The sequence below is a fragment of the Microtus pennsylvanicus genome, chromosome 11 (assembly GCF_037038515.1).
Source record: "Microtus pennsylvanicus isolate mMicPen1 chromosome 11, mMicPen1.hap1, whole genome shotgun sequence".
In the NCBI taxonomy this organism is placed as follows: domain Eukaryota; kingdom Metazoa; phylum Chordata; class Mammalia; order Rodentia; family Cricetidae; genus Microtus; species Microtus pennsylvanicus.
The window spans coordinates 1,009,462-1,033,202 of record NC_134589.1 but is presented as its reverse complement, the minus strand read 5'-3'; the positions used below and the strand labels follow the sequence as shown (position 1 = coordinate 1,033,202).

The 23,741-nt window shown below is 48.0% G+C and overlaps 1 protein-coding gene across 2 annotated transcripts in view; it reads right to left on the bottom strand.

The window, feature by feature from the left end:
• Csnk1d (casein kinase 1 delta) overlaps positions 1-23,002 on the bottom strand; it is a 28,662-nt gene extending 5,660 nt beyond the window's left edge. For both annotated transcript variants that reach the window (XM_075989764.1, XM_075989763.1), the window contains exons 1-8: positions 22,604-23,002; positions 15,835-15,945; positions 6,363-6,511; positions 5,486-5,714; positions 4,870-5,040; positions 4,119-4,267; positions 1,681-1,852; positions 281-420 (exon numbers count right to left, since the gene is read on the bottom strand). In XM_075989764.1, the coding sequence (XP_075845879.1) occupies positions 281-420; positions 1,681-1,852; positions 4,119-4,267; positions 4,870-5,040; positions 5,486-5,714; positions 6,363-6,511; positions 15,835-15,945; positions 22,604-22,679 (1,197 nt within the window). In that variant the 5' untranslated portion in view covers positions 22,680-23,002. The remainder of the gene's footprint in view (positions 1-280; positions 421-1,680; positions 1,853-4,118; positions 4,268-4,869; positions 5,041-5,485; positions 5,715-6,362; positions 6,512-15,834; positions 15,946-22,603) is intronic.
• Positions 23,003-23,741: the final 739 nt, after the last annotated feature.

Genomic DNA, 23,741 nt, shown 5'->3' with positions numbered 1-23,741 from the left:
AGGAAATAAACCCTTTAGAAATCCAGCTAGTCAGAGGCTCCGACCAAGAAGCAAAACATAACTAGAAGCCTAGCTGGTTAAATACCCTCAAAAATGAGGAAGAGAGGAGAAGGAAGGAAGACACTCTTCACAAGTGCCACCCACTCCTGACTGTGAACCGTAAAGTCAGGCTTTAAGGAAAGGTAAGGGAGAGAGCCAGTGCCTATACACAGTGACAAGGACACGCATCCCCACCCTGGGGTCTGGCGCAACCAGGCCTCAGTGAGCTCTACATGCATACCTGTGAGGTGGACATGCGAGAGGTATCTTGTCGGCCCGTGAGATCAGACGAGGAAACATTGACTGGTGCCCCACGGTGCAGCCGCATGCTCACTTTCCGTTCTCGTTCCATGCCAGAGACGGGCCTAGGAGAGGTGTTGGCTGGAAGAGAGGAAGAGAAGCCACAACCACTGAGTACCCTGAGCTCCTTAACATCTCCGTAGCTGAAGCTGGAGAGACTGCTCCGAGGTCAAGAGCACTCGCTTTTACAAAGGACCCAATTTGGGTTCCAGCGCCCGCGCGGCAGCTCACAATCATCCACGACTCTAGTTCCAGATCTGACGCCTTCTCCCTTCACAGGCACTAGGTACATATGCAGTACATACACACACATGCAGAGCATTCACACACATACAATCTAATAAGTAAATAAGTAAAGGCCCCAGTTAAGGCTCTGGGTGGAGGTTTTCAGAGCGGAACAAGAACTCATCAACTAACTGGCTCAGGCTACACACACAACCAACTCAAATGCTCAGCAACCCCAAGATCCCTGCTGGTAGTGGGAATGCATTCTAAGACCTCAGCAATACACGTCAGACCTGCGTAGTTAAGGATTTGAGACAATCTGTCTTATAAAAGCAAAATAAATTTTTTTTTTGAGACAGGGCTTTTCTGTACTGGCTGTACTGGAACTCGTTTTGTAGACCATGCTGGCCTCGAACTCAGAGATCTGACTGCCTCTGCCTCCCAAGGTCTAGGATTAAAGGTGTATCCTGTTATACCCAGCACAGCAAAAAGTTTTTAAAAACTCGTATATATGTGTGTGTGTGTTTTGCCTAATCACGTCTGTGTACCATGTGCACACAGTGCCCAAGGAGACAGGAAGATGGTGCCTGTTCCCTTGGAACTAGTTAGACAGTGTAAAAGCTGCTATGTGGGTGCTGGGAAATGAAACAAGTCCTCTGAACACCAAACAGGGCTCTTAACCACTGAGCCATTTCTCCAGCCCCATCAGAGTAAATAAAACTTTACACAGGAAACAGCCAACACTAGCAACAATTTCAGGGAACTCAATCTTTAGATTAGATCTTGTGAGAGGGAGATTTCTTTCTTTCTTTAGGAGAAGATCTCACTATGTAGACTGAACCGGCTTTAAACTCACAAAGTCACCTTGCCTCTTGCTCCCTAAGTTCTGGGGTTAAAGGCGTCTGTCACCATCACCGTGCCGTTTCTAAGGTGACATCATAGGTTGTGCCCCAGTCCTATCTACACTTCAGAATGAGGACTGACTGAAATGGGGACACAACCCTCAACTGACTGGCCCCAAATCCTTGAGAGGCCACATACTGGGGTGGCCCGTCAAGTCATAGAACATAAAACAGAGGCCCCAGCCTGGTGGAGCAAGCTAAGAGGTGTGCTCACCCGTGTGTGAGGTAGGGGTAAGGGGCGTTGGGGGAGCCACTTCCTGGGTTCCCCGCAGACGGCCGGAAGCTGTAGAAGGGAGGCCGCGGGTGGCTTGATTCCGGGAGTGTCTTAACCGCTCCTCTCGGTCCCGGCGTTCCCGCTCAGCGTCGTCTGCAGCTCGGCTGGCACCCTGAGGGGAAAGAGCAGGATAAATGGGAGGAAGTGGCCTCGGCTTTAAAAAAAAAAATAAAAAAGCAAAATCCCCCAAGGCTTTTGACTTGGTTTTGCCCCTTGAAAAAACACCAAAGGGCACTTGGGACAAACCTACCCCTTGAAACCACCCACACCGATAGCGAAATCAGAAAGATGACGCCTGCAGAGTATCCACAAAGGTCAGTCTCTCTTCACACCCCTCCATATTGGAAGTCACAAGTACAACCTGTCATCTTAATCCCTACCTATCAATGTTGTGCTGGCATATTAGGGAAGGAAAGAGAGACTGCCTGAGACAGGAAGAACAAAGTAGAGGCCTAAGCAAGCATTGAGTCAGAAGGGAGGGCCTAAGCAGAGTCCAGACTCCGTGACAATTCTGTGCCATAGCAACGCCAGTCGTTGGCCTGTGAATAGGACTGGCGTCGCCAACGAGAATGGGAGTCGGGTTTCTGCTGGATCAGAAATCAGAGTCCAAGTCATTCTAATCACTGTCAGCAGGAGTCTGCAAGCTTAGGCAACTTCATGAAACTACTGGTCCCCAGCAGGACCAGGCCTCTCCTGAGCCAGCTCACCCCGTAGGGTAAGTCTCCTTCTGGCCCTGGCTGGTCTACAGAGACATAAACAGTGCTAGGCCCGGGCAGGTAGTTCTAGTTAACAGCACTCCCCATGAGTTGGGACAGGGCAACCGGCAAAGTTCTTGATATACACCCTAAGAAGCTGTTCTTGCTACTTCTTTCACTAGATACATTACCTATAAAGGTTCTAATTTCTAGTTCAAATTACAAAAAATTTCTTGATTGTTTAAGACAGGGTCTTGCTTTGTAGCCCAAGGCTGGCTTCAAGCTCATCACCAGCCTCCCAAGTGCTGGAGGTAATGACAAAGGTGAACAACCATGCTTGGCTCAAGGAATAAATTCCCATTTTTATTTTATTTTTGTCTGTTTATTCTGTCTCACTTTGTAGACCTGGGTGGCTTGGAACTATGTATTCTGGGCTGGTCTCAAACTCAACAAGAGACCTTTGTCCTCTGAATGCTTAAAAGTATGAACAAACTCTCAATGAAAATAGACATAAAAGTTTCACAAAGCCTTGAATGGTAGCAGCAAATGCCTGCATCAAATTCAGACTGAATACCAGGCACTGTAACCCAAGAGGCTCTTCTGAGGCCTGTGAGATGCACACTGGATTAGAGACAGAGGAGGAAGAGGAGGACTGGATGACAGGGAGAGGCAGGGTTTAAGGAGACCACCAGGCTTTCTAGCAGTCCAGACTATCATGCCATGCCACCACAGGCAGCTGAAACCACAGCTCATAGAACTGGTGATAGAAATCATAATAAAATGATGTTCACAATGGGATGGGGCAGCAGTACACACAGCACTCGGAAAGACAAACAAAACATGAGGACAGCTTAACTGTGGTTCAAGACTGGCCTAGGCAACAACAAACTTCAAAAATAAAATCCTCAGGGTTGGAGCAATGGTTCAGGGATTCAGAGCACTTGCTGCTCTTGAGGACCTGCGTTTGGCTCCCAGCATCCACACAGAAGCTTACATTAGCTTCTAACTCCTGCGCCCACCTCTTCTGAGCACCAGGGACACACATGATGCATGTACAGGTGTGCATGTACGTACACACATATACACACACACACCTACCTTAAAAAACATATTCTCTCAGAAGTAGCTTTACTCCCTAAAATTTAAGGAAAAAGAGAAAGGAAGGGAGGGGAGGGAAATAAGAAGGACAGCAGACAGGCCTTTCAACTAAGGAAGACTTACCAATCCATAAGAAGCTGACTCTGTGCACAGCTTACTGGGTTTATTATACATATTTGTAAGTGCCCGAGGTTTTTATTTAGTGTCTGCATGTAAGTAAATGAACCATGTGCATGCAGTACCCACAGCAGTCAGAAGAGGGCATAAGGGGAACTGGAGTTCTAGATGGTCCTAAAAACTGTAGAAAAAGCAGCAAGTGCTCTCTAAACCACTGTACAATCAATCTCTCCAGCACCATATGCTAGAGAGGTTTTTGCCTTACTCAGCATCTCCCCCCTCAGTACTCTGAACCCACAGGCAAAGTGGTCTCTAGGCCCCCAGTTCTACCAGGTGGGTTTGGCTTTCACCATTTCCACCATGCCTTACCACTGTGCCTTGCAGACAGCATAGCTTTCATAAAGAAGCCCAACCCAGCCTCCTAAGGACCAGGCTACTGTCATCCAACGCTCTAGCAATTCCACTTACAAATTTGAGCATGTTCCAGTCGAACACATAGTCGTAGGAGAAGCCCTGGCGATGGAACAGATTTCGGAAGAGCTGTCTCAGGTAGGAGTAGTCAGGTTTGTCATCAAAACGTAAGGAACGGCAGAAATTCAGGTACGTGGCAAATTCAGCTAAAAACAAAAAACGAAAAACTCAAAGCTAGCAAGGATCTACCAACGGTGGCCCAGACTGGTATTCATTCACCCAGCTCACCGTCTACAGTGCTACATACCAAAGACATCAAAGATGACATTTGAAAACTAGTCATATTATTTAAGAAACCAGGCCTTGGGAGACTGCTTGAAAAAAAAAATCACCATCTAGAAACTGGAGAACAGTGGTAGAAAGCTCGCAGAGCTAGCAGTGTGAGGCCTTGGGTTCCACATCAGCCCCCTCTACACATCCCAGAGGTCAACACTAGAGAGCAACGTCACCAAACAGGGTAAAGGGTGGTCAGTTTAAGGAGTAGTTAGGTCTCCCCTACTTTCCTCCTTTCCTATCCATGGAGGTCACCTCTCAAAGCTCAGTCTTACATCATTTCAGTCTCTCCTGGGCCTCAAAGAACATCTTTTAGATAAAAGAGCTCAGGGATGGAAAAACAAACCAGGTCCACCTTCTTGTGTGAGAAAGTGCCCCTTTCACACAACTCCTCTGAAAGCACAGCCAGAGCGCCCGACACAGGAGTCTGTTAACACTGGGGTGGGGGGCGCAGTAAGGGTGGGAGGGGACTCACAAGGATAGCCCTTGCACAGCACTTCAATGGGGGTGGACATCTTCTTCTCACTGATCCTCTCATACTTCTGCCTCTTGGTGGCGGCCTTCAGCCCCTGCCAGGGGAGAGAGCCCAGGTTGAAGTACATCAGCACGTACCCCAGAGACTCCAAGTCATCCCTTCGAGATTGTTCTGGAAAGAAAAGGGAACTATGTCAAGGATGGCACATCTATCTGTGTGTGCAAAAAGCAACACCCGGCAAACAAGAAAATGGAAATACAACTTCAAGAATAATGTAAAAATATACCTGCAGAATTATGTCACCAGAAGTTGTCCCTAACATGATATTAAAGAAACCTCCCCAACACTTCAGGCGTGTAATATGTAATAACCTTGGAGAAGTGCTGGAGAAGCCAGCTTCTGCCTACCCCACTGCACCTGGCAACCTAAAGACTCCCAGCGGCTGTGCAAACCTGCTTGTCTGCTATGGAAGTTGGCTGACAGACTCCAGGCTTCTCTCATCACCAAACTGGCTCATAACCCCAGGCTGCTGAACAAGTTGGACTCTCCCTAAGCTAAGGACGGGCATGTTAAAGGCACACTAAGTCAAGGGTTCCACCCCTATGTCAGGGCTCACCAATGCCAAGATGTGTGTTGATGGAGGCATAGCGTGCCGTCCCTGTGAGGTTCTTGTTCTCTCGATAGGGGATATGCTGGTGGGTGCGGGCATCCCGGTACTTCTTGGCCAGACCAAAGTCAATGATGTAGACCAGGTTGCCTTTCTTTCCCAGCCCCATGAGGAAGTTATCTGGCTTTACATCTCGATGAATGAAATTCTTCGAATGAATGTACTCAATACGACTTATCTAGAAACAGAGAAAAAGGTGATATGAACCCCTTTTTTTCCATATGCTGGGAAAGCACACAGCCTCTGCTTTCTGGAGATCACAATAGGGCGGTCATCCCTCAAGGTATCTTCAGCCCCCCCCCCCCCCCCCAACACACTGGCCCAGACATCTCTTATCCTTGGTTCCCATGAAATAGAAACGAGAGCAGGCTGAAGAGACCACGCACCACTAACGATGGTCTGCATCAGCTGAACTCTGCATGAGCTATAACCAAGCGTTTTCATGGAAACCACCCCAAAGTTGCTACCAGTAAAATGTGGGCTCCCTGAAAGAACTGGGAAGTCCATTCAACATGGACACACTTGGAAAGCTAAAAACTGGTCTCTAATCTTGAGGCCAGGGTTAAATAAATTCCCCTTTCTATGCACAAATGGGTATAATAATGGAGAACTGGCAACCAAATAACTATTTTTTTGAGACAGGGTTTTACTATGTAGCCCCTGCTGGCCTGGGACTCACAAAGATCTGCCTGTCTCTCTGACTCGAGTACTGGGATTAAATCATGTACCACCATGCCCATCATAACCCACTAATTTATTCTGTCAAGCCAGGAAGCACATGCCAAGTACCTACACTGCCTATGCAGCTCAGGAAAAGGGTGCTTACCATTTGGTCAGCAAGCAACAGGACAGTTTTCAGACTAAACTTCCTTGAACAGAAGTTGAAGAGGTCTTCTAGGCTCGGTCCCAGTAGCTCCATCACCATGACATTGTAGTCCCCCTCAGCCCCACACCATCTGATGGTGGGGATGCCCACTGGAAGAGAAACCAGACACAGCCCTTCAGCCTGGGTACTGCATCAGGTCATCAGATCACCTCTTTCAACACGACAGGCGTTCAGTGGACTGAGCCTGTGGGTGTTCCAGTTCAGATGATCCTGGCAATGTCTCCTTCACATATGCTCACTTGTGCTTAAGTCACATATAGTAGTAACACATGACATGGAACAAACTCTGCTAAGTCAAGCAAGCAGTAGAAGCAAACGAGACGATCTCATAACAGCAGTCAGCATCCATGGAAAGAAAAAGCAAGTGAAGCAGACAGGTCCAGATAGCCAGCTGGAAGTCACAGCTGCACCAGTGAGAGACTAGATGAGAACAGACTACCGCCGGTTGTAGAAGAAAGAAAAAAGTTTCCGTTTTTTATAATACTGATAAGAGAAAAGCAAACACAATGAAAACTTCTTAGAGATTCACATAGACTTTAAACACATCAACCAGCAGAAGAGAGAATAAGAACAGGACAACCTCAACATAAAGAAACCAGTAGGGTGAGGTCCTTGTGTGATGGAGCTATAGAGTCAGGAGTTTTGCACCTTGCACTACACAATGAGACCCTGTCTAAAGAAAACAACAACTACAAAACTAAACAATCTAGAATGCCAAAGGGGGAAGGAACTTAATGATGCCTCCAAGATGCCAGATCTGAAAACAGAAGTTAACACTAAAGCAGACTCTCTACCTTTGAGAAATGGGTTAAAGACCAAGTATCTCACCTAAAAACATGACTGATAAAGATGCTCAGAAAAAGCTGAGGGCTCTTGCTCATGAAGACTGCTTTGCTCAGGTCAAAGAGCAAGCACTGCAGAGAGGCGAGCTTTACCAGATGCCCATACTCCCCTCTGCCTACCAGAGCATGTGGTCTAGGGAGCTGCACACACTCACTGGTCTCTGCCATGAACCGAAGGCCTCTCTTTCCTTCCATGTGAAGAACCATTTAGTGGAGCTTCATTGTGAGTTTAGATGTTTGCAGGGAGATCCTACCATTTGGGGGGAAAAAAAGCTTCTCAAAGTATTTCACATCTTACTTGAGAACCCATACAACAAATAACTAAATATAAAACTAATGCTGGGCGACGGTGGCGCACGCCTTTAATCCTAGCACTCGGGAGGCAGAGGCAGGCGGATCACTGTAAGTTTGACACCAGCCTGGTCTACAAGAGCTAGTTCCAGGACAGGCTCCAAAGCCACAGAGAAACCCTGTCTCGAAAAACCAAAAAGAAAAACAAAAATAAGTATAAAACTAACAGACTTGGACCTGAGACAGACCTAGTTATTCCCAGCAGCAGCTCCTGTAACCCTGCCACCTTTTGTCACCCGTGCTCTGCAGGCGATCACGGCTCAGCCCTCCCTCACAGGTGCTGTGTAACATCTCACACCAGGTCCCCACAATCTCTACCTACCTTACCTGTCATCTGGATGGTGGTTTCAATGAAAATGGCTCTCACAGGCCCACAGGGAATGGCACTATTAGGTAAGGCCTTGCTGGAGGAAATCTGCCCCTAGGGGTGGTGGGCTTTGAGGTCCTAGATGATTCCAGGCCCAGTGTCTCCCCCTTTTCCTGCTGCCTGCCAATCCTAGATGGGGACCTCTCAGCACCCTGTCTGCCTCTGCTCATGTGCCCCCTTGCTCCCCATCACGACAACCGTAAGCCAGCCAAATTAAACGCTTTCCCTTGTAAGATTGCCACCTCTTGTCTCTTCACAGCAACAGAAACCCTAGAACAGATAGTTTAGGTTTGCTTTTCCTATTATAAATGGCACTGTGAATTATTTCTTATGTATGCCCACTCTAACACATGGAATTCCTTTTATCTCTGAACGTATACTCACAGACCCACGAGATGCTGGACGTCATCTACTGCCCAGCACTGTCTATTCCCTACATGTACCGAGGGTGTGAAATCAATCTCTCTGACCACTGTGTCTTTTATGAACACAACTATTACATCTGTTTCTCTTTTCTGACACACTCAAGCATACTTTGTGGCAAAAAAGAGAAAGAGAGATTTAACGGTTTTACGTGAGACAAGTCTCTTACAGTGAGCAATGCTTTCAGGTTTTTGTTTTGTTTCTGAAATAGGGTCTCACTATGTACCCCAGCCTGGGCTTGAGTTCCAGGTTTTTCTGCTACCTCTCAAGTGCTAGGATTACAGGGACACGGCATCATGCCTGCCCAGCCTGCTCTCAGTATTTTTTTGTCTATGAAATTAGTCCTGACCCCAGAGTCATAAAGAGATCCTATTATCACCTTGTAAAAGTGCCAAAGTGCAATGCTACATATTGAGACCTTGTCTTAATAATAACAAATGCTTATGTGCAGAAATCACTTTTGCTTCTAGCAGTGATAAAGAGACCCAAATGACCTCTGTACTGAAATAACTAAGGAGAGGTAAGATAAAAAGCATGAACCTCAGGAAGACAATGTTGAAGCCTGAAAGACCCCCATCACATGCCCAAGTGTCACCATAAAAGACAGAACCAAGCTGGGCGGTAGTGGTCCACACCTTTAATCTCAGCTCTTGGGAGGCAGAGGCAGGAGCATCTCTCTGAGTTTGAAGCCAGCCTGGTCTACAGAGTGAGTTCTACAGCTACACAGAGAAACCTTGTCCCAAAAACCCAAACAAAGACGAGGTGGAAGAATGTGCACGACAGAAACACTGAACACAGGGGATGAGATTCTCAATGTCTAACATTCAAGTTATGAGACGTATCAGGGCATGTGGGTCCACAAATTAGAACTGGTAGAGAAGGGCATTAAAAACTAAAGCATGCCAAGGGACTGCAATTCCAGCTGCTTAGGAAACGGAGACAAGAAGATCACAATTACAAGTTCAAGACTTGTCAGAGCTAGAGAGAGTTCTAGGCCAGTCTGCGTAACTTACTGAGATCCTGTGTCAATACAAAAACAAAAAGTGGAGTGCCTGCTTGGCACGTGAGGGACTCTGAGATCAAAGCCCAGTAATGCAGAAGAAAAAATGTAGTCCTTCTTTGTATGTGTTACTTTTATTGGTTAATGAATAAGGCTGCTTTGGCCTACAGCAGGGCAGAATATAGTCAGGTTGGAAGAGATATACGAGTGTAGGCAGAATTAAGGAGACGCCATGTAGCTGCCAAAGGAGAAAGACAAAGCTGGTAGTCCACAGCCTTGTGGTGATATATACATGAACAGAAATGGGTTAATTTAAGATGTAAGAGTTAGTTTATACAGACCGTGCAGCAGGCCCAGCTGAAGCGGTCAGACATCTGAAAACAAATCCAGACTCAGTTCAAAGAAGTCAGGTGTAAGAATCATGAAGGCAACTACATTAGTGCACAACAAACTGCCCGAACAAATGGTGCTCCATCCCCAGTAGTCCTGCATAAAAGCTCCTTCCTGAAGAGTGAGATCCATATCTACACAAAGATATGACCAAGTGAGATCCATATCTACACAAAGCAATCAGCGGCACTTCTTAGCTGCAATATTCTTTGGAGAGAAACACGGCTATATTCAGGAGCAGGGGACTCAACTGTTGCAGAATATTTGTTTACACTGTATGAAGATGTGTCACTGTGACTGGTTTAATAAAGAGCTAAATGGCTAAAAGACAGGCAGGAGAGGGGAACTTGGGATGAATCTAGGGGCACTAGAGACACCAGTAAGACACTTAAGAAGTCAGACATACGTACAGCTACATGGCAGAATGCAGAATAAAAATAGGTTAACTTAAGTTATAAGAACCAGTGGGACAAGTCTAAGCTAGGTCAAACTTTCATAATTAATAAGTCTCTGTATTTTTATTTGGGGTTGGCAGCCAAAAAAGTCTGATTACAGATGGCATTCAACATCGGGCACCAGATGAAGCAATTACTTATATTGTCCTATCACTAAATAAAACTTGGGAGTCAGATACTGGGGTTAAAAACCTGACAGATCCAAAGAGCAATGGAGGAAAGAGCAGATGACCCCGCCTCTCCACACTTCCAAATCAGAAAAAGCCCTGGAAACCTCTCCAACCGCTCCCTCCCTGTACCCCTCTATCCACTTCCTTGGTTCTCCAACACATCTATGGCTAACTAACCCCCACAGCTCCAGGGCAAGCAGTGACATTCCCAGGCAATTGCCCCTCTTCCTCAGAGCACTGCCATTAATCTTGGCCATTCCCTCTCCTCTCTCAATTCTAGTCATCCTGTTCTCTAAGCCTTTGGACAAGACCTAAACAGGTTCAAATCCTATGAAGTCCCAGCAATGAGAAGGGAAGCTGACACAAATTCCCATCCCTATCCAGTACCTGCTGGGAAAGGCAAAACCAGTTTACGCCTACGCAGTGTCACGAGGTCTGTCAACCACACTGTCCAAGGGCCGGCCTTATAACCTAACCAGTCAACACCAAACTTTGAGAGACAGAGAAAAAGAATATGAAATTGTGTTGGTAGGGAGGTGAGAAAGATCTGGGAGGAGATCAAGAAAGGCAAACAATACAAGCAAAATATATGCAAACAAAATTGGAAAGAGCTGCCAGTGGTGCGGAGGAAGCTGGAGAGATGGCTCAGCAGGTAGAGCACTTGGTTGCTTCTGTAGGAGATCCAGGTTTGATTACCAACAGTCACAGAGTGGTTCACAGCCACGTAAAAATGACTGCAGCTCCAGGGATCCACAACCTCTTCTGACTTCTGCAGGCAGCAGGAACAAATGTGATGCATACAAGCACCACACACACACACACACACAAATATCCATATGTAAAGATTAAGAATAAAAAAGATGGGAATAGTGGTACACACTTTTAATCCCAGCTGTCAGGAGACAGGTGGATCTCTGAGTTCAAAGACAGCCAGAGCTACACAGACAGACCCTGCCTCAAAAAAGAAAAGGAGATTGTTATGTTGAGTGGAATTTCATTTAACATTAAAAAAAAAAGTTTTAAAAATTACACTGTGACAATATTTAAGGTGTACACTACCATAAATGGCATTTGGGGCAGGGGGGTGTTTCAAGACAAGGTTTCTCTGTGTACCCCTGGCTGTCCTGGAATTCACTCTGTAGACCAGGCTAACCTTGAACTTTTGAGATCGAACTGCCTCTGCCTCCCAAGTGCTGGGATTCAAGGTGTGTGCCACCACTGCCTGGCCATAAATGGTATTAAAATTGTATTTTATAACTAATTATTGCTGATCTTGTTTGACTTCCCACACTATATAGGCGTGCTGGGATCACAGAAACACACTACTACATCCTGCTTGCACTTTAACCCACTGAGCCCTCTCCCTAGCCCAACTGCTGATATTCTGATCTTAAGCTAACAAAACTCTTTAATTTTTTTCTATGTTTATTCAAGGAGAGTCTATCATATGCAAACAAGTTCTAGGAATATACAGTAAAAAGACTGTGAGATGCAGATAGCATGAATGCATTATATACATAACAGCAAACTGATATTTAGGAGGGATGTATTCATGGCTTCTTGATGTACTTAACAGCTGGAGGGGGGGATCTTCCTTTTCAATGGGCAACAATAGTGCTATTTGTTAAACCACAGCATCAGAGACGGGATAAAATACAGTCACTGCATAGATTCCTGAGCTCACAGATCCCTGGCTGGAAAAGATGAAGAATGTCTTTTGTGGCACACTTTACCTCAGCAAACTGCCAGAAACTAGTGGTGAAGCCTAGGAGGGAAGTGATTATCAATTAATTAGGAGAAGGTTCCTGATAAAGTATAATGAAGAACCTTCCAGTTACAGGCTCTTTGCTACTCTGGAGTCAGACATTCATACTAGCAAAATCCAGAAGCCAATGCCTGGAAAGTGTGCTACTAATCTTTTGTTTATTTGTATTGCCAGGAACAAATGATGCTAGTGGTTTAAAGAAAAAACCTGAGTGCTGTCTGTGCCATGACTTGGTCTAAGATGCCAAAATAAGTAACTGAGGCCAGACACTAGAATACACAGGTATTTACAACTGCTTTCCATTGTGATTTGACAAATATTTCAATGTAAATCTGGGCACTCAGAATTAATTCAAACAGAAGAATTCATTATATTTCCAGTAATTCAGTTAAGAATAATTAAACCTGCCAAACATTTCTAAATGATGTTATTTAGATTTTGAAAACCAAATTCCTCATGGGAGGAAAAGAAAGAGAAACAGAAGGGCTGGGGCTGCAGTTCAGCGGCATGGTGCTTATCTAGCCCAGACAAAGTCCCAGCTTCATCCTAGCACCCCAAAACAACCCCAACACGCCCCAAATCATGGCAAACAGAACAAAGACGCAAAGGCGAGTGGAGATAGACTAGAGAGACTAGGCAGGCGTGTGACTTCACAGGGGAGGGAGGGCTCACAGCTCTGCTACTCCAGCATCCCCTTCACCACACACTGCATGCTCTCTAGCTCCTGACTGACACGTGCCAGGCAGGGTGGTCCACAACATCGGCAAGATTGTGAATGTGAGATCTTGACAAGAAGCCAAAGACAGAAGATACAAAATACTGCCGGACATGCTGGTTTATCTGAGCACTTGGGAGGCAGAGGAAGGAAGTTCACCAGCCTGGTCTACAAGGTGAGTTCCAGTCCAGTTATGGCAACACAGACTGTCTTGTTTGTTTTTTATTGCTGTGAAGAGACACAATGACCACAGCAACTCTTTACATCTAACATCTCGTAGGCAACAGGTAGTCGACTGTCACACCGCAAGAAGTGTGAGCAGGAAGAGTCCTCACAGCCACCTCCACAGTGACAGGCTTCCTCCAACAGGATACACACTTTGGGGACCATTTTCTTTAAAATAAATAAATAAATACAAAAAAGTGAAAAAAATTACGGTGGTGTATATTTTCCTACCCAGATCCTATCACAAAGAGCCATTCTCCCATCCCACAGTGTCTGGTAACATTTACCAGAAGCATCTGTAAATACACTAATGCTTTCTGCTGAGGAGCCACTGAAGGAGGGTGTGGTCTGAATCTACTTTGGGATATATCAGGAATGCAATAAACAGTTAAAAAAGCTACCGGGTCTTATCTGGCAGCACCAGCTGTTGTTGAAAGTCACTACTCAAGACTTTTACTAACACTGAATTCTAGTTTATTTCTAGTATTTCACCTTTAACCTATTGTGCTGACCAGATTTTGGGCTGGTGAAGTGCTCAGGGCACACTGTTGCAGGATATTTGTTTACACTGTATGAAGATGTGTCACTGTGATTGGTTTAATAAAGAGTAGGTAGAATCTGGTGAAAGAGAGGAAGAGGAAGAATCTAGGCGCGCCCAGATTAGGCCAGAAAAGCTGCTGGGGGGACTCTGAGAAGTCAGCTGTATGGTACAGAGCAGAGGTAACTGAGCCATGTGGCAGAATGTAGATTAATAGAAACAGGGTAATTTCAGTTATAAGAGCTAATGGGACCAGTATAAGCTAATGGCCAAGCTTTTTTAATTAGTAAGAAGTCTCTGTGTAGTTATTTGTGGACTGGTGTCCCAAGAAAGCCCGATGAGAGAGAGAGAGCACGTCCTGGGCTGAGAGCTCGGGTTCCAGTCTGTACCCTATGGAAAGCCTCCTGGGCTGATTCTCACGTGCAGCATCCACTGCTCAGAGCTCCAAAGCTGCTTATCCCTCAGCATGGAGCTCATAACAAGGCACCATGACAATACCAGCGCCTGCAAGTCTTCCAGATGGGTCATGGTGCTGCCAGCCACTCAACTCTATGCCAGAGCCAACATAAACAAGATCAGGACAACGAAAGAGGTGTTTGTTCCTTTCAGAAAGTAGCAAAGCAATCCGTGTTCATCTACATACAAAGAACATGACATGACAAGGTTTCTCCAGAGAGCAAAGTGTATCTCCTATCCTGCACCTGCCAACCTCCATTTAGTCTCAGATAGCAAACACTGCCAAAACTGTTCAGTCTTTGCCTGGACACATTACGCTTCCTAAAACAAAGACCTGTAGGGCACCCCACAGTCAACAAGAGTAAAACCTTACCAAAGCCTGAGGAACAGCCTTCAAACACCAAGAGAGGATAATACATTTCTGAATCTTGTCTGGATCTATGGGCAACGATGACTGAGGGCCCAGCACAGGAAGTAATGCTCTCCACTAGCAGGTACCCAGCCGGCATCTAGGACGCTCCACAGCACAGGGCAGTTTGGGGCACTATACTTGTTTCTCATCACTATCTGGCTGCCTTTCCACTTAGGCACTCTAGGCTAGCACAGTCAGAACTACAACCCTTAATATACTAATCTCAAATGCTGACACTCCTAGGAAAGACCAACCCCATGTCACTTTGTTCTACTCTCTACTTGTTACAAACTACGCAGCCAGTCCCTGATGCTCCCAAGAAGGCTGTCTTACAGAGGACGACGCCAAAGGGCAGGTGTGCAGGATTGGGTCTCTGCTGACCTGAGACAACAAGAAAAAAAAAAAAAACCAACAAAATTGGATAGAATGAAACAGAAGGAAAAGGGTCAAAGAAAGAGCACCTGAAACACATATACAGAGACCAAACAGAAATCCCATAAAAAGGTTTTAACATCAGAAACCATACACACACGCAAAATATCTGAAAGAAAATGCAAAAGAAAAAAATTTAACGACCAGACAAAGCATTATGAGGCAGTTTCCCTTTTCCTGCTGACAACAGGCCATAAAAGTTCCGTCATGGGGGTTGGTTGGGGGCATGGAGGGGGCTCTCTCTCCTCCCTGCTCTAACTACCACGGCACCATGGAGGCTTCTGCTAGAGATCATGAGGTATGGCCACAAGCAGGCTCTTATTCTCCAGAAGAACCCTGACCCTGACCCCGCGAGTCAGCTCTATCATCTAGGAAGGAGCCCTCACAACGCCGCTGTGTCTCCAAAGCCTTGAATAAGAACACCTGCTCCATCAGTCAAACTATTTCCAAGTTCCCAGAATTCTAGAAGTGAGACTGGCCTATCACTGGCTTCAGTACTCCAAGGTGTTGGGGTGAGGTTTTACAGAACTGAGAACAGTAAGTGGCTGAGCTAAGAGAGTCGGAGAAGTCATGTTCAGAATTCCTATCCAAGAGAAAGTGAGTGTCAGAGTCAAGTTCTAAGGAAAGCATGGCCCAGAAGAGGCCGACTGGCAGGAAGCCCCGAGGTATGACAAGCAGCACCAGTGGGGGCACCAGAGAGAAAATGTTTACTTCAAACCTTTCATAAAACCCAGATTTCAAAGACATTATCATCGAACGGGAAGCTAAGAAAAGTAGTTCTTAAGTAAAACAAGTACGACTATGCTTCTTTTTCTTGGTAGGGTACCTGTAAGCCAGGCTGTGGGCAGAATCTGACCCCAATGAACCTTACCTCCTCCCTGCATCATTTTGTAGATCTTGCTCTCGATGTGGAGCTGAGGATGTTTGGTTTTGACACATTCAAGCTTGATGGCAACTTCTTCTCCTGCAGCAATATCCGTACCTTAGCAAAGAGAGAAAATCATTCATTACCAGATAACCCAGAGCTGACTACAGAAAGGACAAGCGCTATTTCTACCCTTTACATCTTTCTGAGGCAGGAACGGTGCTGGGGATGGAATCCAGCACCCTTGGACATGGCTAGGCCAAAACCTGCCACCAAACCACACCCTTGCTCTTAACTGAGCTAAACTCCCAGAGATGGACAAATGACAGATGCGCTTCACTTCCTATCAGAGACTGCCCTGTACTGCACAGGAAAATCCATCTCTACCTGTACCCACTGCACAAGTCGGTCACCGGAGTTGAAGGCCCCAGTCTTCTGCCCACTCAGGCACCTCAAAGCAGAGTAACAGGACGCTTCTGTGCTGCCCGGTCTCCCGAGAACAGCAGATGGCTTTTACTCTATTCATCCTGCAGCCTGAGGCCAGACAGGCTTGGCATCCACCCACACATCCCAACAGTTTCTCACCAGCAGTTCTCAAGTGGGCTCAGTCCCCTCATGGCTGCAGGAGTCATCTCTAACAAAACCATCCAAGGCCGGCAAAGGCCTCAACTAAACCGAGAGATACTCTCCCGGGTACCCCAACGTTGTTTGTAGACCAGACTGGCCTTGAACTCAGAGATCTGCCTATCTGTGTCTCTCAACTGCTGGGATTGAAGGCAGGTACCACTCTTAGGGCTAGGAGACTAGAACTGGCCAGCTCTGCCTTTGCAGTACAAACAGGACACGTAGCTTTTGTCAGTTTGTGACAGACATGATGATGACTAGAGCCCAGGAGCTCGGAGGCAAAGACAGTTTCCCGTGTGAGCATCCCTCTTGTGCCTCACTACACCACCTCCCTTCAGGCTCCTGCCCCCAGCTGCTGGGGATTTTCCTCTGCTCCCTCATGGACCATCCAGCCTACTGCACCTCACGGGCCCTCCTGCCTGACAGGTTGCTTCTGAATAGAATGTACTTCCAGGAATGTGGTCAACTGAAAAAGATAACATGGCCTTCTACAGAGCCAGCCAGAACCAACCACACATGACCAGGGTCTGGGCTGGGTAGACAAGTTGTAGACTGAACAGCCTAGCTACTTTTCTTGGTGACTCAATTTCTCTTGTCAACTGAGATGGGAGGGGTCAGCAAGAGTTTCCCAGGGAGCTGAGGAAACAAATGGTTAATGTGTCACTCAGAGAGAAGGTGGAGCAAGACCTGTAAGCACAGGGACGATGCTAACAGCTGTGTCTAGTGCCACCAAAGAACCAGAGACAAGTCATTTTGTCTGTCAGATGGGAGCTTCCAGAGCTAATTTCCAACGCTGCAGTTCTGTAAGAATAACTGGATCCCAATAGTTGCCAGTAACCATTCATTCTGGGCTTAAGAACTTCACTATTTATCCCACAAAACTCTTTGGAACACTAGTAATAAGCAACTTATCTTACTCTTCTTGCCTGCAGCAGGGCAGCCTATCCATTTACACAAAATGTGACTTCATCTAGAAAGTACCTACAGATGAAAAATGACCTCTGAGTTCTTTTAAGGACCTGGACTTTGAGCTGAACTTGCCAGCCAGGAGGAATGGTGATTCATTCCACCAGTGACGTCAGTGACTCCCTGCACCCCAAAGCAGTAGTCTCTGGGGATAGCATACCACCCTCCACAGGGACAAGACAGACTGGGGCTGAATCAGGACCTTCAGGAAGGTGGAAAGTGCCTCTAGCTTTACTCTTCTGTGGCCACTATAGTTTGTGTCTTGACAATCACCCCTGGAATACTCTCGGTCTTGGGAACAATGACCACTGACAACTGTGAATTACACCTTCTCAAGGAGCCAACGCCATGTACTGTATCAAGACAAGAGTCTGTAGAACTATGAAGAGGCTGCAATGAGTCTGGTAATTAGTAGGAGAGGAGCAGCTGGACAGAGGACACCCAAACACGAGGACAGCACAGGCCTCCTCCATGGACTTCCTCACCTGGGAAGAAGGACTAAGCAGCTTCTGTCTACCTTATGGGTGCCAATGCAGACTCACTGGTTTGAGTCCTGTAGCTCTGGCCCACCATCGCTGCAGACTACATCTCCTGAGCCCCACTAGCATGCTCATCTAGTCCAGACTTTACACAGGAAGGACGGACCTAGGAGCTCTGGTAGTGATTTAATACTACTACAAAGATTGGAATTTATATTACTTGGTTCTCTACTATACAGAAGTTTGATAAATGCCACCAGGAAGGACACTAGTACCTAAAAGATGCCACTGTCACCAGGGGCCAGCAAGACAGTTCCGTAGCTTTAAGGGTGCTTGCTGACATGATTGACAAAGGGGTTTCAGCTCCTACAATCAACATGGCAAAGCCAGAGACCCTCCACAATCTGCCTTCCCGACCTCTGCATGTACACGCATGCCCCACGTTCACACACAGATCTAACTAAAATCATTAAAAGCCAAAATCAACCGCACAGAAACAATTATTGTCTTACTACCTGCACAGTATCAGTATCTGTATGCAGTTAAACAATGCTGGAACTGAAGACAGGGACCCCGCTGGGCAGAGACTGGACTGAACTGTGTGTAGATGTACAATAACATTAGGTGATGGCCCACAGCCATCTGTAACTCCAGTTCCAGGGGACACGACACAAAAATAATTAAAAAAAAAAAGAAATAAAGAAAAACAAAGTTATGTCCCTCAGGTTGAACAGTCCATAAAGGTTGATGAATCACACAAACCTAACCCAGAACATCACTCTGTCTAGGGACAGGAAAGGAACTCTGAATGACAAGCCCAGATGCTGGTCCCTCCAAGGTTTCTGGAGGATCTGGGTTCATTTCCCAGTTTCCACATGACAGCTAACAACTGCCCCGCAACACTAGGTACAGGGGACTGGACATTTTCTTCAGGTCTCCTTAGGAACTGCATACATGAGAGCAGGCAAAACACATCATATAAAAATACATCTTTTTTTTTTTTTTTTTTTTTTTTTTGGTTTTTCGAGACAGGGTTTCTCTGTGGCTTTGGAGCCTGTCCTGGAACTAGCTTACTGTAGACCAGGCTGGTCTCGAACTCACAGAGATCCTCCTGCCTCTGCCTCCCGAGTGCTGGGATTAAAGGCGTGCGCCACCATCGCCCGGCTAAAAATACATCTTAAAAATAAAACAAAACATACAGTTGGGTGGTAATGGTGGTGGACACCTTTAATCCCAGCACTCGGGAGGCAGAAGCAGGCCTCTCTGTGAGTTTGAGGCAGCCTAGTCTACAATCCGAGTTCCAGGACAGTCAAGGAAACCCTGTGAAGTCCTCTCTTGAGAAAAAGAGAAAGAGAAAAACAAAAACCCAAGAAACAATCTTGTTAATAGCGAAGTGGGGAGCCACCTCCCAACAGCAGGGCAAAGGTCATCTCACAGGGCGCTGTCGGCAGAGTAGCACACAGTGTCACTGCTATCTGTCAGAATAACACTCGTCCAAGGCAGAAGCAAGCCATGGCCCACGGCACTGCAGGATAGGAACTCTATAATTACAATGGTGCTACCACAACTTTTAGGGACTAAGCCTAGATCACGGTACCCTCAAATACCCAGGTTCAGTCACCCATCTCCAACACATCAGTTAGAACAAAAAGTAACAAAGCACAGCAGAGGAGATTTATTCAACATAATCACACTAGGGAGAACTGCCAGGCGTCCTCGTTTTTGATCATACGACATCTAAACATGCTGGGCTGCTATACTTGCATGAATGCCAAGCCCAGGTCGGACCCTCCTGGAACTTCAAACAAGGGGCTAAAGTAGGTATACTTAAGCAGACCTGGTTAAGGCATGGTCCCACCATTACTGTCTCAGTTCCTATCTGTCCTGGAAGGTATATACATAAACTGTCAGAACTATATGGAATCTTTCTGAACATCAAGTTTGGGGGTAGCACAAGGATTTCAGCCTTGACTTTCCTCCAACATGGGTAATTTTAATTCCTTGATGTCTGGCTCAATATCCAAGCATGAGGGTCCGAGTTTGGACCCCCAGCACCTATGTAAATGCTAGGTAGGTCTGACACCCCACTTGTTATCCCTATCCAGGAAGCACAGACTGGGTTTCTGGAGCAAGTTTGGTTAACTTGCCTCAGTATATAAAGTGAAAAGGGACCGCACACAGCACTCAGGAGGCAGAAGCAGGCAAATCTCTGAGTTTAAGGCTAGCTAGGACTACATGGTGAGACCCTGTCTTTTTTTTTTTTTTTTTTTGGTTTTTTTGAGACAGGGTTTCTCTGTGGTTTTGGAGCCTGTCCTGGAACTAGCTCTTGTAGACCAGGCTGGTCTCGAACTCACAGAGATCCGCCTGCCTCTGCCTCCCGAGTGCTGGGATTAAAGGCGGGCGCCACCACCGCCTGGTGAGACCCTGTCTTAAAACAAACAACAGCAACGAAAAACCCCACAAACTATGACAGACAGGTAAGCCAGGAACTCTAACCCTAGAATCCCAGTGATCCATTTTAGAACACATCAGAGGAATAATCAAAATAGAACTCCCTGGAAAAGGTTAGCTCACGTGATCCAATGCTGTGTGCCCAGTCCTCTGTCTAAGCTAGTCAGATGTAAAAGTCCCACCACCCACACGCCTGTGGAAGACCCTGGGCATGTTCAAGACAGTCTCTCATCCCTCTCCTTTCCCTGTGCACCACTGCTCTGGATGGAAAGAAGCTGCGGGAACTGGGGGGGTGAGGTGGGTGGGGTGCTGAAGGGCTGTGATGTGGTAAGCCACACCCCTGACAGAGCCTGAACACTGAGAAGAGTTTATATCTCTGAGTGGCATGTGACACCACATCACAATTTGGTTGTTAGCATCAATCTTCAGAAAGCACAAAACTGCTTGGCAAAATCTCAGGGAACAAAAAGTTTCAAAATACCTTTTTTCTGATGCCCATGAAAGGGTGGCTAATGGATTGGCTTCAGTGTAGCTCCTATATCCTGAGGTAAACTTCTGCCAAAATCTATTGTTCTATAAATAAGCCAAACATCTCCATTTACCCAGCACTCTGACCCCCAAACACTGCCGAGAAGGCATCTGGCGGACTACTTGGTTATAAATATTTAAATACGCAAACCCCAAGCATCTCTAAAGTATGTTTTACTAATCAGGCCACGATGGTAAGAAGTACAGGTACTAACTACTTCTGATGTACTACAGTACTGACGTGGCACATAGCAGGGTTGCCAGGCACCACAAAAAGAACGAAGAACTACCTATATCCTATATGGGTCAGTTGTTCACCCCACACCACCAGCTGTCAAGGTCCCAGAAGTCAGAGTAGGAAGTTCTTGGACTTGCGTAGCCTGAGAGGCAAGGCCCAAAGCTCTGCTTCTGCCTGACTCTATTACAGGTACAACAGCCAAAGGAATGCAGAAGCTGGGCTACTCAACAGAGCACACTTGCCTCTCCCAGGCAACAACCCAGAAGGCTGGCAGACCTCAAGTTCAGGGGCTGTGCAATGATCTACAATCCCACTCATTTTAAAATGCCCAACAAGAGGGTTTAAGCAAACCCGTAATTACATGGATGTATGTGCATATTCTTTCACTGTCAAGTCTGACGTAAGCCCGGATAGTCTAATCCTCAGGGTAGGATTCTCAAGTCTGCCTTGACAATTCTGAGAGTCAAGTCATGAGAACTTCCAGGCCACTGCCTCCCCTCTCTTCTGCCAACCTCTTCACACCGACTGTGCCCACATCGGCCACAATTTCATTCCTGTTGACGTCCAGGAGTCCAGCAGTCAACTTAAGATGCTCACCCTACACTGCAGACCCCCACCAACCCAAGGCTCAAGGGCCAGGAACTGCTCTAGCTCAGACCTTCCCAGCCCTGGGCTGGAGTAAGGTGGCAGCCATGAGAGCACAGACGATCCCTCCCGGCAGGTCAGTTCACTGGAAACACCACTCGAACCCGCAGACACCGGCCCGTCACCTCCCCATTTCGGGGCCGGGACACTCCCCACCTCCACGCTACCCTTCCGATTGTTCTGACATTTCTCCCCCACACACCCAAACACGCAGGATGACCCTGCAGGGGTGAGGGGCAGGACCGGAGCCTCGGAGGAGCACAGAGAGCGTGGCCTTTGTTTACTGCGGTGACCTTAGGTGGGGGGAGGCTGCTGACGCCGGGCCCCGCAGCCCAGGCCCGGCCTCCTTGGGGCCCCACCCCCAGCCCGCTGCCCTCCTCCCCCCCCAACGCCCCGCTCTCCCCTCCCCCGCCCCACGGTCCCGCTGCCCCTGGCCGAGCTCCAGCACAGCCCCCCGCCCGGACCCGCCGTCCTTTTCCCACGCCCTCCGACACCCCACAACCACTCTCTGAGCCCCGCTGCCCTCGCCTCCGGAGCCTGCTCCCCACCTCGCTGGCTCCCGACCACTCCCCAGGCTCTCTCCGCACTCTACCCCCACTGTTCCGGGGTCCCCCCAGACTCGCTCTCCCGACCCTTCCCCGCCCTCCTCCGCAGCCCGCCGAGCCCAGCCCCCCTGCCGCGCTCGCACGGCGGCCGTTGGTGTCGGCCGCGGCCGGTGGTCCGGACCCTCGGACTGCGGGTATGCAGAGCGGCCGAGCGTCCTCTCCCGCCCTGGCGGAGGCCTCGGCCCCGCCGGGAACCCCGCCCGCCCGGCTCCCGGGAGCTCGATGGCGCCGGGCCTCACCGAGATAGATGTCTCCGAAGGAGCCGCTGCCGATCTTGCGGCCCAGCCGGTACCTGTTCCCGACCCTCAGCTCCATGGCGGCGGTGCGGCTCGCTGCTGCCCGCCTGCCCGGCCGCTTCCTGGGTCTGCGCTCCGGGAGGCGGCGCCGCTGCTGCCGCTACTGCGGGTCCGGTCCGGCTCCGCCCCCCTCACGGCCCCGCTTTCACCATCGCTTTCCGGTTGCCCCGTCGCTCTCAGCGCCTCAATACGGGGCGGATGGGACAGTCCGAGCGCCGCCGCCGCTGCTCCGGCCCCTGCCGGCCCCGCTCACGCTCTCCCCGCCGCGGATGGACTCGGATCTTCCGGGCCTAAATCCCCCTTCAGCTGCCTAAAGGAGCCGCCGCCATCGCGCTGTGACGTCACTTCCCCTAGCAACCCGGAGGGGCGGGGCCATGGTGCTCGGGGGCGGGGCTTGGCCACTCAATGGATTGCGCAGCCGCAACCGGGCTAGTTTCTCTGTCCCCTTAGCCACGGCGCTCCCGCAGGACGGCTATGGCTGGTCTCTCTGGGCTTTCCATTTGTCTTCAACAGGAATCTGAGGAAGCTAAACCGTGCGTGGTAGGATATGGCCTGTAGGGAAAGGGTAGTCCTAGCTCTCGGGAGGACGAGTCAGGAGGATCATGAGTTCTAGACCATCCTAAGCTACAAGAGACCCTGATTGTAAACACACCACATGTACCAAGCAGCAGTTCTTTCTGCAAAGCCCGGGAGAGGTCCTGAAGAGCTGCTCTTTGCAAATGAGGGGAACGGGGTAGAGAGGAGGCTCCAGGCCCGGCTATGGGGGTCACAGATAGGCAATTTGTTTTGTAGGAATCAACAGTCGTAGGCTTTGAATGCTGCAGTTGCGGCACCTTCTTGCTCATCAAGGATGAAAGGAGAGTGGTCCTGGGACAGTAAGGTAAAGTTGAATTCACTGAGGGTATAGAGGGTATGACCCAGACCCTAGTCTTTCTCCAGTGCCATCTGCCTGGAGACCACATCAACCTTTTTTTTTTCTGGTCTGTATTGGATCTGAATGTTCTTCCTGGAAAATGCATTCATGAATTCTGAAGTCCAGGCCGATGGCCAGATTCCAAGGCTTGGCTGTCTGTTCCGACCA